Source organism: Maylandia zebra, linkage group LG9 (assembly GCF_041146795.1).
Source record: "Maylandia zebra isolate NMK-2024a linkage group LG9, Mzebra_GT3a, whole genome shotgun sequence".
Taxonomy (NCBI): domain Eukaryota; kingdom Metazoa; phylum Chordata; class Actinopteri; order Cichliformes; family Cichlidae; genus Maylandia; species Maylandia zebra.
In genome coordinates, this window is record NC_135175.1 from 32,643,746 (window position 1) to 32,657,501 (window position 13,756).

At 41.5% G+C, this 13,756-nt stretch overlaps 1 protein-coding gene across 3 annotated transcripts; it reads right to left on the reverse strand.

The window, feature by feature from the left end:
- Positions 1-1,321: 1,321 nt before the first annotated feature.
- LOC143420369 (uncharacterized) lies at positions 1,322-10,190 on the reverse strand. Of its 3 annotated transcripts, XM_076888398.1 has the most exons (4): positions 9,938-10,190; positions 8,707-8,812; positions 4,616-5,212; positions 1,323-3,087 (listed from the first exon to the last, which is right to left on the reverse strand). In XM_076888398.1, the coding sequence occupies exons 2-4, from the start codon at positions 8,722-8,724 to the stop codon at positions 2,515-2,517; spliced, it is 1,188 nt and encodes a 395-aa protein (XP_076744513.1). In that variant the 5' UTR covers positions 8,725-8,812; positions 9,938-10,190; the 3' UTR covers positions 1,323-2,514. The 3 variants fall into 3 exon arrangements, with proteins under 3 accessions (XP_076744514.1, XP_076744513.1, XP_076744512.1); XM_076888399.1 differs by lacking the exon at positions 9,938-10,190 and having other exon boundaries at positions 1,322-3,084; positions 8,707-9,161; XM_076888397.1 differs by lacking the exon at positions 9,938-10,190 and having other exon boundaries at positions 8,707-9,161.
- Positions 10,191-13,756: the final 3,566 nt, after the last annotated feature.

Consider the following 13,756-nt stretch of genomic DNA (forward strand, 5'->3'; position numbering starts at 1 on the left):
ACAGTATCTTAGCTGTTCCCAGGACTGCGCTCTTCTGGACAGAGATCTCCGATGTTATTCCCGGGATCTGCTGGAGCCACTCGCCTAGCTTGGGAGTCACTGCACCTAGTGCTCCGATTACCACTGGGACCACCGTTACCTTCACCCTCCACATCCTCTCGAGCTCTTCTCTGAGCCCTTGGTATTTCTCCAGCTTCTCGTGTTCCTTCTTCCTGATATTGCTGTCATTCGGAACCGCTACATCGATCACTACGGCCGCCTTCTTCTGTTTGTCTACCACCACTATGTCCGGTTGGTTAGCCACCACCATTTTGTCCGTCTGTATCTGGAAGTCCCACAGGATCTTAGCTCGGTCATTCTCCACCACCCTTGGGGGCATCTTCCATTTTGACCTCGGGACTTCCAGGTTATACTCGGCACAGATGTTCCTGTACACTATGCCGGCCACTTGGTTATGGCGTTCCATGTATGCCTTGCCTGCTAGCATCTTGCACCCTGCTGTTATGTGCTGGATTGTCTCTGGGGCATCTTTACACAGCCTGCACCTGAGGTCTTGCCTGGTGTGATAGACCCCAGCCTCTATGGATCTTGTGCTCAGAGCTTGTTTTTGTGCTGCCATGATTAGTGCCTCTGTGCTGTCTTTCAGTCCAGCCACTGGTAGGATTTCTGGATATCAGCCACCTCCTCTATCTGCCGGTGGTACATACCGTGCAGGGGCCTGTCTTTATGTCAGTGGCTTCTATCTCCTCCTTTGGCCAGCCTATTACCCCAGCAGGGTACCTGATCACGGGCAGGGCATACGTGTTGATGGCCCGGATCTTGTTCTTACCGTTCAGCTCTGAACGGTAAGATGAGATATATAGATATCTATATCTATATATCTATATAGATATAGATATCTATATAGATATAGATATCTATATAGATATAGATATCTATATATCTATATAGATATAGATATCTATATCTATATATCTATATAGATATAGATATCTATATATCTATATAGATATAGATATCTATATCTATATATCTATATAGATATCTGTATCAAGCTGTTGAGAAATGCTAGGAGCTAACTGGGCGCTAACCGTATCATTCAAATATATCTATATATATCTATATCTATATCTATATATATAGATATATATAGATATAGATATATATAGATATATATAGATATAGATATAGATATATATAGATATAGATATATTTGAATGATACGGTTAGCGCCCAGTTAGCTCCTAGCATTTCTCAACAGCTTTTTCATTGCTCAAAATAAGCGTCACACTCACAGGAGGCCGGTAAACCAGTTGAAACGGTGTGCAATTTATCAAGACTCAACCCCAGGTAGGCCAATTATGGATCTTCGGATCAACATTATGTCAGCAGCTGTTCTCAACTGTGAACTACGTTAAAAACAAACACCGTTCACGCCTCACAGATGACAGCTTACAGTCCTGTGTAAAGATGAAAGGGACTTGGTACAGCCCCGATTTGCAGATGCTGTGCGCAGAGGTTCAGGAGCAGAACCTCTCCGCTCAGGTGCGTCCGCCTGAGCGTTTATACCGCTGTCTGCTTTGGTCGCAAAGCCATCATGGATGTCTGTGGAGATCTGGCTTTTTTTAGATTCAGTTAAAATCAAGGCACTCGAAAAGATCCTCTGGAAAAGAGTAATATTCTTGAAACAGAGTTTAATACACAGAATTATAAGGACAGTAAGAAATTACACACAGAATATAGCGAGACAGTTAGCAGAAAGCAAAGTGAAGCGAACCCCATGGTGAAGAGCCTTTAAGCACAAACATAACAAATTTGCAAAGGGATAACAAACAGTCGTTATAATTAATCACACATTGAAATATCAGACAAATCAACAATACAGCTCTTCCAATTAGCTGCTCGTTAATATTATGCTGAACACAGTCCAAAAGATTCAACAAGTCACATCAGTCTCTGTCTGTCTACTGTTTACTATAATAGCCAAGAAGCTAAAAAAGGTAAACAGCAGTTTTCTCAATTCCTACTGAGTGTTATCGTTTCAGGACAATACCAGGTAAGCAGATGTGTCGTTTACTTTTGTGGGATTTTACACAACCCAGGAAAAATAATTAATACATAATAGGCTTGGAGTGAAGATATGAATCATAATCAAGCAGCCCGCCCCCTCCCCTTTCGACAGGTTGTGTGTGAGACTTCAGCACAGCATCAAGCAGGCGCACCGAGGGCCCTGACACTCAGTTTTTACATATATGCTGTCAACGTTAACGCTGTCATCAAGATTGACACAATTACAATTTTTAACCCATCTGGAGCGCAGAATGCACGAACTTTGGACAAACTGTCCGAAATACATTGACAGAGACATTTCAGGGATTTCTGATTTCTGCGCTCCAGAACGGATTAACTGTGTAAAATTTTTAATCACGTAATCGTGATGTCAGCATTGACATTAAGTTTAACCCTCAAACCTCAAGAGAATCTTTCCTTCTCTTCAGATTCACTGTGATCCAGTTATGGGAGTGATTTCAGCCCTGAGTGATCACGCTGATGTTTGCACAGAGCAGACAATGAGGTGAATGTTTGGGCACATTGGTAACAGTGAAACAGTTTATTAGTAACGTGGGATCGTTTGTGTTCGGAGTATGAACTGAAATTCCTGAAGCTCTTGTCACACTGGTCACAGCTGTAGTTTCCTTCCATGTGTGCCCATTCATGAAAAATACGATTACCTGATTGTGAGAAGCTTTTGTCACAGTGTCTGCACTTGTATGTTTTCTCTCCTGTGTGGACTTGTTTGTGTGTTTTAAGCTGACCTGCAGTAATGAAGGATGACCCACACTGATCACAGAGGTGCTTTTTAACCCCACTGTGAATCAGTTCATGGCGTTTTAATCTACTTGATGTGGTGAAACTTTTCCCACATTCTTTACAGTATTTCAGTTTGTCTCCAGTGTGTCTACGTCGATGTACTTTTAAGGTGTATTGGTGACTGAAAGCTTTCCCACAAAGGTCACAACGAAAGTCTTTCCCACCACCACAGTGAGGACAGGGTTGAGAACTGGATCCATCTGTGTCGCTCTGCTTCTAAACAAAGACACAAAGACAGTGTAAGTCAGTCCTTCAACATTTTTATCATGAACGTCGCCTGAAATAAAGAGCATCTCTGCAGACGTCCAATTACATTTTACTGTTTCAGTTAACACACTCAGTTTACTGGGCTGCAATAACTGAGAAGGCAGACCTCCATCTGTGGGGAAAGAGCGAGACACCTGCCTGTCCCCTGTGCTTTGGAAGAGGGACCCTAGAACACCTCCTTAGCAGCTGCCCAAGGGCCCTGGCCGATGGTCGGTATCGTTGGCGGCACGACCAGGTGCTCAGAGTAGTTGCTGAAAAGATTGCCTCAGCAATCAGCACCAGCAAGCATCATCATGCTCCGAGGAAGGCAATCTCTTTTATTAAGGCTGGTGCGCCCACATTTGACAACTGGCCTCCTCAACACAGCCTCTGATTGGCAGCTACAGGCTGACCTGGGTAAACAACTAAAGTTCCCTCAGAACATTGCAAAAACATCACTCCGGCCAGACATGATAATTATTTCTGAGGCCTCAAAACAGCTGATCATGCTGGAACTCACAGTGCCCTGGGAAGAGCGGATTGAGGAGGCCAGTGAAAGGAAACGAGGAAAGTACCAGGAACTAGTGCAGGAGTGCAGGGGAAGGGGCTGGAAGACTTTCTATGAGCCCATAGAAGTGGGTTGTAGGGGCTTTAAGATAAGATAAGATAAGATAAGATAAGATAAGATAAGATAAGATAAGATAAGATAAGATAAGATAAGATAAGATAAGATAAGATAAGATAAGATAAGATAAGATAAGATAAGATAAGATAAGATAAGATAAGATAAGATAAGATAACCTTTATTAGTCCCACACGTGGGAAATTTGTTTTGTCACAGCAGGAAGTGGACAGTGCAAAAGTTATGAGGCAAAAATTAGAATACAATAAGAATAAATACAGTACACAGCTGTACAGAATAGAATAAAATAATATACTATATACAGTAGAATAAAATAGAATAAAAATATACAATAAGATAAAAATAGAATACGAATGCTATATACAACTGAGTAAAAATACAACGATGCCAGAAAGGATTATTGCACTTAGTGTTATTGCACATGTAGGCCGGCTGGGCGTGGCTGGGGCAGCCAAGAAGAGGGCCATCCAGGCTGTGAGTGAAGCGGCAGAGAAAGCCACAAGGTGGCTGTGGATCAAGAGGGCTGATCCGTGGGTAGCTACTGGTACGCAAGTCGGGGCCTGATCACCCCCGGCTGGGTCGCCTGGGCGAGGGTGTATGACCCGAAACACCTGATGACCTTAGGATACATCACTGAAGATGAGTACCAGTGCATCCAGGAGATGTGTCTTTATAGCAATATTACCACCATAATACTACAGTAATATTAAAATCATAACTGACATGAAAATCTGAATAATCACTCAGAGCTGCTTTTCCATGCAGTAGAATTGCTAACATGCTAACACAGTTTAATGAGCAGAGTTGTTCCAAACAGTCAGGCTAAAATGACAAGATAACAATACAAATACATACCTCACAGTAACTGCACTTGTAGAGTCTCTTTCTGGTGTGGATCTGTTGGTGTAGGCTCAGGTTAAGTGGAGATTTAAAAGTCTTCTCACACAGGTCACATTTATAAGGTCTCTCCTCAGTATGGGTAAACATGTGTTGTTGTAACTTCGCATGTGATGTAAACTGTTTGCCACACTGATCACAGCAGTACACATCTTGTCTGGTGTGAATGCTTAGGTGTCTATTTCGATTCCCTATATGGCTGAAAGTTTTTCCACAGATGTCACAGCTGTATGCCTTAATTCCAGAGTGGGTAACTAGATGCCTCTGTAAGCTGCTACTGTGAGTAAAAGCTCTGCCACACTGATCACAGTTGTACGCTTTAACTCCACTGTGGATGAGTTGGTGTTTTTTTAGAACATCCTTCCAGGAAAAAGTCTTTCCACACAAGTCACAGCTGAACGGTCTCTCTCCAGTGTGGATGACCTGATGATGTTTTAGATTACCCTTCTCAGTAAAATCCTTCCCACACTCGTCACAGCTGTATGTTTTCTCTCCCTTTCTTGGTTGAGGTTTGTCGGCCTCCTGAGAGCGCTGACTTCTCACTCCATGTTGGTCCTGCAGTGACAGAGATACAGAGGCAGTGAGTGAAATGCAGTCGTGGAACAAACTCAACCTTGAAATTCCCAACATAGTATGGAGCCCTGCAAGGGACATGAGAGGAAAAAAAATAAAGATGAACTTTTGCGAGATTTTGCAAAAGCCTTCAAATGCAACCTGTGAAGGATGCAGTCTATTTTGCAAGATCTTGGAAAACGTTTGTTCATCTCAATATTTTTCTCCAATGTCCCTTGCGGGGCTCCGTAACATTAACACTAGTTTTAGACCTGAAGGTGGAGTGTGGCACCAAACCCCTTAAAGGTCTCTTATCCCCACCTGCTGGTAGTTCTAACACATTACATCCAACCTGCTGTTAAAATAATTAATGACTGTTTAAACACTAAAATCATGCCCATCCCTGCTGCTTGTACACAAATATTAATGCCTCCATACTAACACACACAGAATAGTAATACACGTTTACCAAGTGAATACTTTTATACTTCCCATTTCCTATCATATATTTTTATGTTTTTTCTAATTTATTCAACATTGTGTGCAATTTTTCTCTTTTTTTTCTTCTTTTCTTTTTTTTCTCTTCTTTTTTCTCTTATTAGAATACAGAAAATGTTCAAGTAATTAGACGCAAATTCCACTAAAGGACGGATGGCAGTTGCTGTGACATTCTTGGAAAGGAAGAAAACTAAACCAGACAGAAGATAAAGTAAAAAAGCTAAAAAATGAAAAAGAGCCCCCAGAAGACATCAGCGCAGCTCAAAGGGGTCACAGCCCAATGGATCAGTGGTTGTATTTATTACAACAATCTCAAATGAGTTGCGTTAGAAACTCTACATTGGTAAATCATTCATTTAGAACAGTCATCGACAAACTGTTTGTGAATCAAGCCATTCTATGTAGGCAGCTACTGAAATAAGGATAAAAACAGGTCAGCGCCGTGAATGCTGCAGTGTTTTGTAACATAACTGTGTAGGCTGCTGACTCCCATTCTAAGACTCAATCTCTGTCTCTCCATTCACAAGAGAAACAGACAAGACAGACTGACAGTGGGAGGGAGATATGATTAAAGTGGAAATGAGACAAAAAAAAGATCTGAGAGAGACTGAAGAGGACCGAGGACAACATAAAGGTCACCCACTCACAAAGGAGAGCAAGATGAAGAACATGCCCAGAATAGCAGCAGATAGGTCAGATGAAGAGAGAATCAAATAAAGTCATTAAACAATTCTTAAACGGGAATCACACGAAAGCAACACAAATAACAACAACAAAAAAAGTCTGTTTTTCTCTTACAGGTCACCGCTGCAACTAATATGGCGTCCACCTACAAATCACGAGCAGCTAAGCAGCAGCTTTTTTTTTTTAGGGCTCCCTCTGGACACATATATCTTTAGTTGTTTGTCATCTGCCATTCAAAACACAAAAGACAAAACCAAGCTGCACAAGATCGTGAGTGCTGGTTACACAGAGGCTGATGAATATGGAAAATGAAGCATAATAGAAGCGGCTTCAAAGAGCAATATACTCCTCTGAGCAGTGAATGGTCAAGCAAGCATGTTGTTATTCAATCTGTCACAATGTTAGAGGGCTACAAAAAGGGAAGGCAGATGAGGTGATGTACACAACACAGAACTAATGGTGTTAAAAAACAAAACACTATTGGTTTAAAAAGTTGCTATTTCAATTTTAATAAAATCTTAATGTGTGTGTGTGTGAACACACACTTGGTAGCAATGAGGAGGGAAACTGCATTTTATAACCTGTGGAAAAAACCACAGGCTCTGGGTGGTGCAGTAATTATCACCACTCTCTCTGTGTCTGTGTATGTTCTCTCCGGGTACTACTCCTCCTTCCCATAGTCCAAAGACATGGGTGGAGATGGTTAATTAATGATTTTATTTTATTTTTTTGCCTGTCCCGTTTGGCTCTTTTGCCATCAGAATTGTTGTCTAAAGGCAAAGAAAGATGCCCAACGGATTTACTTTACCAAACTGACCATCCCAGCCTTGCCGTAATGGTCCATTTGATTCACCTTTTATTGTTTATTTTATTTTCACTTGCTGAATACAGGACAGACTTGGCTGGGGGAAAGAAGGGGAGAAAGAAAGAGAAACAGCTGAGAAGAGGGACAGGGGAGAAGGGCAAAAAACAAAAACCAACAGAATGAGCAGAAAATTTTTTTTTAAAAATGCATATATCGATCACCTGGATCACCTGTTGAGAAAGAAAAAAGAAAACAAGCAGAAGAGAACAAGAGTAATAGAATAAACAACATCACAATGATATATGGGAATATGACAGTAAATACTAAATATTAAACATTATTGTGCAGCACATAAGATCAACAGAACACAGTGTGCTTTGAGGTAGGAGCCAAAAAGGGTGTAGTTTGTGGGTGTGATCACCCGTGTGTACACCTGTGAGCATGGACGCGCTTGTTTTTTTAAAAGGTTCCTTCATGTAATAATCTGCTAGAGGGTGTGGGGGGGCCACAGCCCCATCCACCAGGGCATGAAGCAGGTATGGAGGAGATCAAAACTCCAGACATCCAGAGGCCCCCAGAACACAAGAGACCAAGGAAGACCAACAGAGGGGCAGCTGCGCCACTGTCCCGGAAAGAGCTGAGGAGAGTCCCAGATGAGGGCTCACTCAGCAGCCGCGGAGCAGAAGCCAGGGGGAGTTGCAGTGACGCGCCCGTGAGCTCCGCCGGCAGCCAGCCGTGCCTGAGTGACCGAGCCCCAGGCCGAGAGGCCGGGGGCACCCCACCTCCGAAGTGGCCCGAGCGAGCCCCAGGCTCCAGGCCCCGATAAGCGTCTGCCAAGGAGTGAGCCGGTGTGTACCCGGACGCCCATCCCCAGACACAAAGAACCACCAACGCACCGATGTCTGAGGGAGTCCGCCACTGGCAGGGGAAGTGGTGGTGGGGGGAGATAGCCCTCCATACCTTGGAGGGCCTGAGATGTCCCCAGAGAGGTGGCGCCTGATACCCAACCTGACATATAGACACAGACATACAGGCACACACATATACAAACATCCATTTCCACCCATATGCAATTACCCAGCACTCAACCAACGTGCAATTTTTCTCAGTGTGTTGCTAGCTGCTGTTGTAGGTTCGGCTGCTGTACATCACAGAGAGAGAAAAGAAAGAGACCTAACGTCACTCAGAGATGGAGAAAGATAAGACACACAGGACAGGAGAGGAAGAAGAGAGGTTAGATTTAAAGGGAAGGACTGCTCAGTGGGATTTGATCAACTGGAGATTAAAGCTTACATGTAAGTCCTCATGTGTTGAAATCAGATATTGGGTCTGTACATGTGACATTATGTTTCTTTCATAAACTGAAAGATGCTGCAAAACAATCTGAGGCAGATTATTTAGTGAAGTGATTGTATATATAATAATATACAACACAGTCATATAACAGGTTGGGAGGATGAGAGTTTTAGACGTGACTGATTATTTGGTGAAACTGTGATATTTTCCTCACCTTCTGTGTTGAGCTCATTGTTTCCTCTGTAGTGACTCAGCTGAGTCCAGATGGCTGAAAATGTTCCTCTGCTGCTCCGTCAGACTCTTCTCCTCCTGCTGATCAGCTGGGACACAAAACAGATCTTTGTTAGGCTCCACACTGCACTGAAGAGTCAAAGTGTCTCATATGTTCATCTGACAACACAAAGTACAAATTTCACTCTGATTGCTTGTAGAAATCTTGTGAGACGTGTTGTGCTGCAAAGTGAGGAAACTCTCTCACTCACTTATACTTCAGGAGGAACTTTGTGACATTGGCTCTAATATTCTAAGCAGCCCTTTACTATGACAGGGCCAGAAAGTCCTATTTGAAGGTTTGGGAGAAGGACCATGTTAAAGGTGGATTGGGGTTTATACACTTTGTTATGATACAGGTAAGGCTGTAAGAGCCTGAGAAGGTGTCCTGAATGAACCTCTAAAATCAGTTTTCAGCTAACGACTCTGCTTCAGTCTGGAAAACAGCAACTACAAGTTTAAAGACTCCATCAACAATTCACACCCAGCAACAGCCTGAACAGCTCCTCCTGTGGTTTCCACAAACAGGGACAGACCTGTTACTCCCCCACCCCACACTTTCAACTCCTTCAGCCCCCCAGTCCCACCACCTCCACCATTCCCCGACAACCAATGATTAAAGCTCATTGATCAAATGCTGTGATTGCAGCGACTCACTCACTGTGAACCGTAATCATGGTCATTGATCAGCGGTTTCAGTGCTTTCCTTCCTGCTTTGTCTGCAGCTGTGTTTGACACAGGAAGACATTTTTACATTCTTCACGATTATATTTTATTCTTTTTGGGGGACGTGCAGCTTTAAACCTTCACATGATTCAAGTAAATCCAACAAATCAATCTGAACAATCACAGGTGGGAAAAACTTCTGTAGATAAAATAAAAACCAACATTCAATCCACAACATGATTAAAAACATGATTAATTTTTTTTTCTACCAAATCACCAGGAGCTGCACATTAACCACCACAATATATTTTATTCTCTGTGCTTCAAATATGAACACTGTTTGCAGTGCTAATGATTAGTTGGTGTTTTTCTCCAAACACTCTCTCACTCTTCTCTCAACGTGTTCACAATAAACTGTGAACAGACACCGAGGAGAGCAGCAGAAGACCTCATTCAGGAGCTAAACTCAACATGAACTGAACTCACAGTAAAGTTAGCTCGGTGCTTACCTTTAGATGAGCCCACAAACCGAGAGAAACTCCGCGATGAAGCTGCAACTCTTTCCAAACACAGGAAACAGATCAGGGAGCAGAGACCCACGTGGTTCACGCTGATCTCAGCTACGATCCAGGAGACAAGGGTGGGCAGATCGATGCAGATATCGATCCAAACGTTGGTACTACTGTAGTCTCTTTGAATTAAAAAGCAGCTCTCCTGTGTACCTCTGTCACTACCCAATCCGTACCGGAAACCGAATCGGTACCCCGCATGCGCGAAAGGTGTCTACTTCCGGTCAAAGCGTTTTACGATAGTTACGGGTCAGAGTATCTGTTAAGAATAATAAGTATCTCTTAAAACGTTTCCAATAATGAAACATTTCAATACAATGTAGACAAAAACGAAAAATTTAAAGATAGTTACGGATCAGGACTCCCCGATCCCTACCGCTCATGCGCAAGGGTTTTCTTCTTCCTCTGTTTGTTTATTGGCAGTTTACTCCCCAGTGTACGAGGACACTGCCACCTGCTGACCGAGCGAATAAACCCTATTGTTAACTGAATTAGCGTCATTACAAACGTGTGTTAAACTTGATTTAGTGATAGTCGAGTGTGTTTATGCTTGTCTGTGTGGAGAGGATTGTTGGAATAGTGATGATGATGTCCACTATCACTGTCAGTTGTCAGGAAACACTTCACCTGGCTGATGAATCTTCACGTGACATATTACAAAGTCTGTATTATTAACTCTGTAATTAGGCGCCATTCTTCTTATTTTACGGCGCTGTTGTTGAGGAGAAAAGCATGAATTTGTTTGTATACGGATTATTTATTTTGTTTAAATGTCCCGATAGTCGAAAAGGAGGCAGAACTGTTGAGAAATGCTATGAGCTAACTGGGTGATAACCGTATCATTGAAATATATAGACGAGACGACGAGGCTCCAGTTACAGCAGTGCAAGTAAACAAACAATAAATATAAGAAGAGTAAGAAAATAAATATACACTTTAGGACAAGGGGTAAAAGGATCAATAACAATTTAAAATTTATATTTTGATGATTTAAAGTCTCACACACAACCCGTCAAAAGGGGAGGGAGACCTGCTGCTTCCAAATAGAGCACATTTCATTCATAATGTTGTCAATCCAAGCCCATCATGTATTCATGATTTGAATCGTGGGTTGTACAAAATCCCAGAAAAAAAACTATGAACTAAGGTGTAGGTCTATTAGGTTATGTTGTGGTGATTCTCGGGTTGAGGGATGGGTGTTCATACTGGAGTGCAAAATTAAATGCTAATGGAAGATGGACAAGAAAAGTTCAAAGCCATCAGGTGCTCAGTTTAGAAAAAGAGAAAAGAAGAGGAGGAGTAACGAGCAAAAGATACAGGTAAGCAAATGTGTCATTGGATAATGGCAGGTCATCCTGAAACAATCAGAGTCAGAATACTTTATTAATCCCTAAGTAAATTATGTGGGTTACAGTTGCTCCAAGAAGAAATAAAAAAAAAAAAAAAAGTAACAGTAACAGACTAAACTCCAAACAATACATTATGTTACAGATTTGACAAATTTAAGAAATAGCACTAATATACTCGCCCAGGGCAACAAACAGACTACGACCGCCCCTGCATATTAGTATATTCTGAAGTCATTTGTTTCCCCAAATACCTCAGACCATTCACGGACCATCGAAATTGTTTAAATATACTATGAGGGCAGTGTCCTGACATAGGCATTGCATATATCCCAATTAACATGATACCCTGAAAGCGATGTAAAACTTTCTATACATTGTAATAGGGATGGAATAGACTTCCCAGGCTGCGTCATAAGTAACAACATATCATCTGCATTTTGTAGATATTTATGTTGATTTTACCCATCGAAATCCCAAATATGTTTACGTTATTTCTTCGTTTTTGTGCAAAAGGCTCTATAGCAATTACAAACAGCCTGGGGCAAAGGGGACAGAAGAGATTAGATATAAATCAGTTTGTCAATACGTGTGCTGAAGGCGAATCATATAATGTTTTTATCCACCTAATAAAATTGTCACTAAAACCAAATTTTTCTTATGTCTTAAACAGATCTTCCCACTCGACACAATCAAAGGCTTTAGAAGCATCCAGCGATAAGGCTACGTAATTTGGTAAATTGACCAGCCGCCTAATATTATCTGAACCATACCGGTTCAGAACAAAACCAGATTGCGCTGCATGTATCTTTGTATGCAAAGGTATGGGACGGTAACCGCTTGGGTCTAGAGGATCTTTCACAGTTTTAGGGATAAAGGTTATAAGTCCAGAGTGCATTAACTGAGGTAATGAACCCACTTTAAACGCCTCATTATAAACATCGAACAGCATGGGGACTCAACATATCCTCCAATGCTCTATAGAAATCCAACGGTAACCCGTCTAATCCTGGAGCCTTATTAAGTGACATGCTGTTAATTGCGTGGGTAATCTCCTACTGTAATTGGAGCCTCTGTAATCTGCTGATCAGTAATAGAAAGCAGTGGCAGATTTAGATCAGTAAAGAATGCTTCAAATTCCTGTTCATCTAAACTACCTTGTGTAGAGTAAAGATTGTTGTAAAAGGCCCTGAATCCATCATTTATCTGTCTGGTAGAAGTTGAAATAATCCGTTTCGATTGTCATGTACCTGGGATGTGGTTCATACTGCCTTTTTAAGACCATATGCTAATAAATGGCTCGGCTTTTCTCCCATTTCCCAATATGCTTTATTTATACGAAATAAAGAATATTTTGTCTTTTTGTTATACAGGCCATTCAACTTATATTTAACATTATCAATTTTATTCAACTCCGTCTTTTGTATGAGAATGTACTACCGTTAACTCTGCCTCCGGGTCTTTAATTAAGGCCACATTTAAATGCCACCTGCAGCTTCGAGGTGTCTCCAAAATATTTCAAAGAAATAGGAAAAATTGGCACATGTTCTGAGATTACTAGATTACCAATACTTGAATTTACAGAATTATTCGCTAAGGCTTCCGATATAAGAAAGTAGTCAATTCCAGTATAAACGTTATGAGGAGGAGAGTAGAAAGAATACTCACATTTCCTTCCTTTCTTTTTTTTTTGCCCCGTCTCTGTCCTGCCAGGCCCTCATTGGCCTTTCACGGCCAAAAAGGGAGCCCTGATTAATTGCAGTACCCTGTGATCTGTCAGGGCATGTGTCCAATTAGGGATGAGGAGGCGGGAGAGGAGTCTCTCTGGGACAATTCAACAAAAAGTACAGTAAAAGCATCCAATAAAACCATAAGAACAAAACACTGTACATTATTAAAAGATGATGAAAAATGATAAAACACAGCAACCCATGCAAGAATGATTAAAACAAAGTTACACCCATCTATTCCATCCTGTGACCTGACACTACTTCATGAAAGAAAAAATCTAAAATAAAGATAAAACACTTGCAGTATTAAATACAAAAACAACTATTGTTCCTTTATTCACACGCCTGATTCAGAATTATTTTCACACCAGATATCTTTCCTGACTGAACCTAAAAGCAGTATTAAAAAGAAAACTGCATCACAGATGATTTAGAAAGACTGCTTTAGAGGTTAGTCACAGCTGAAGCTTCCTGCGATCAAATGGCTGCTGGCAAAGATGCATGTTGTGCTGCGGTTCGTGTTTCTGTGGAGCTGAAATGCATCAAGTGCCTTAGAAGCACAGAGATACTTGTTTAAATGTTTAATGCAAGTAAACCCACAATGTCTTATAATAGCACTGACATGACAGGATACTGTGTTTATCCTTTCTACTTCAACATTTAGTAACTAAAACTATTTTGTA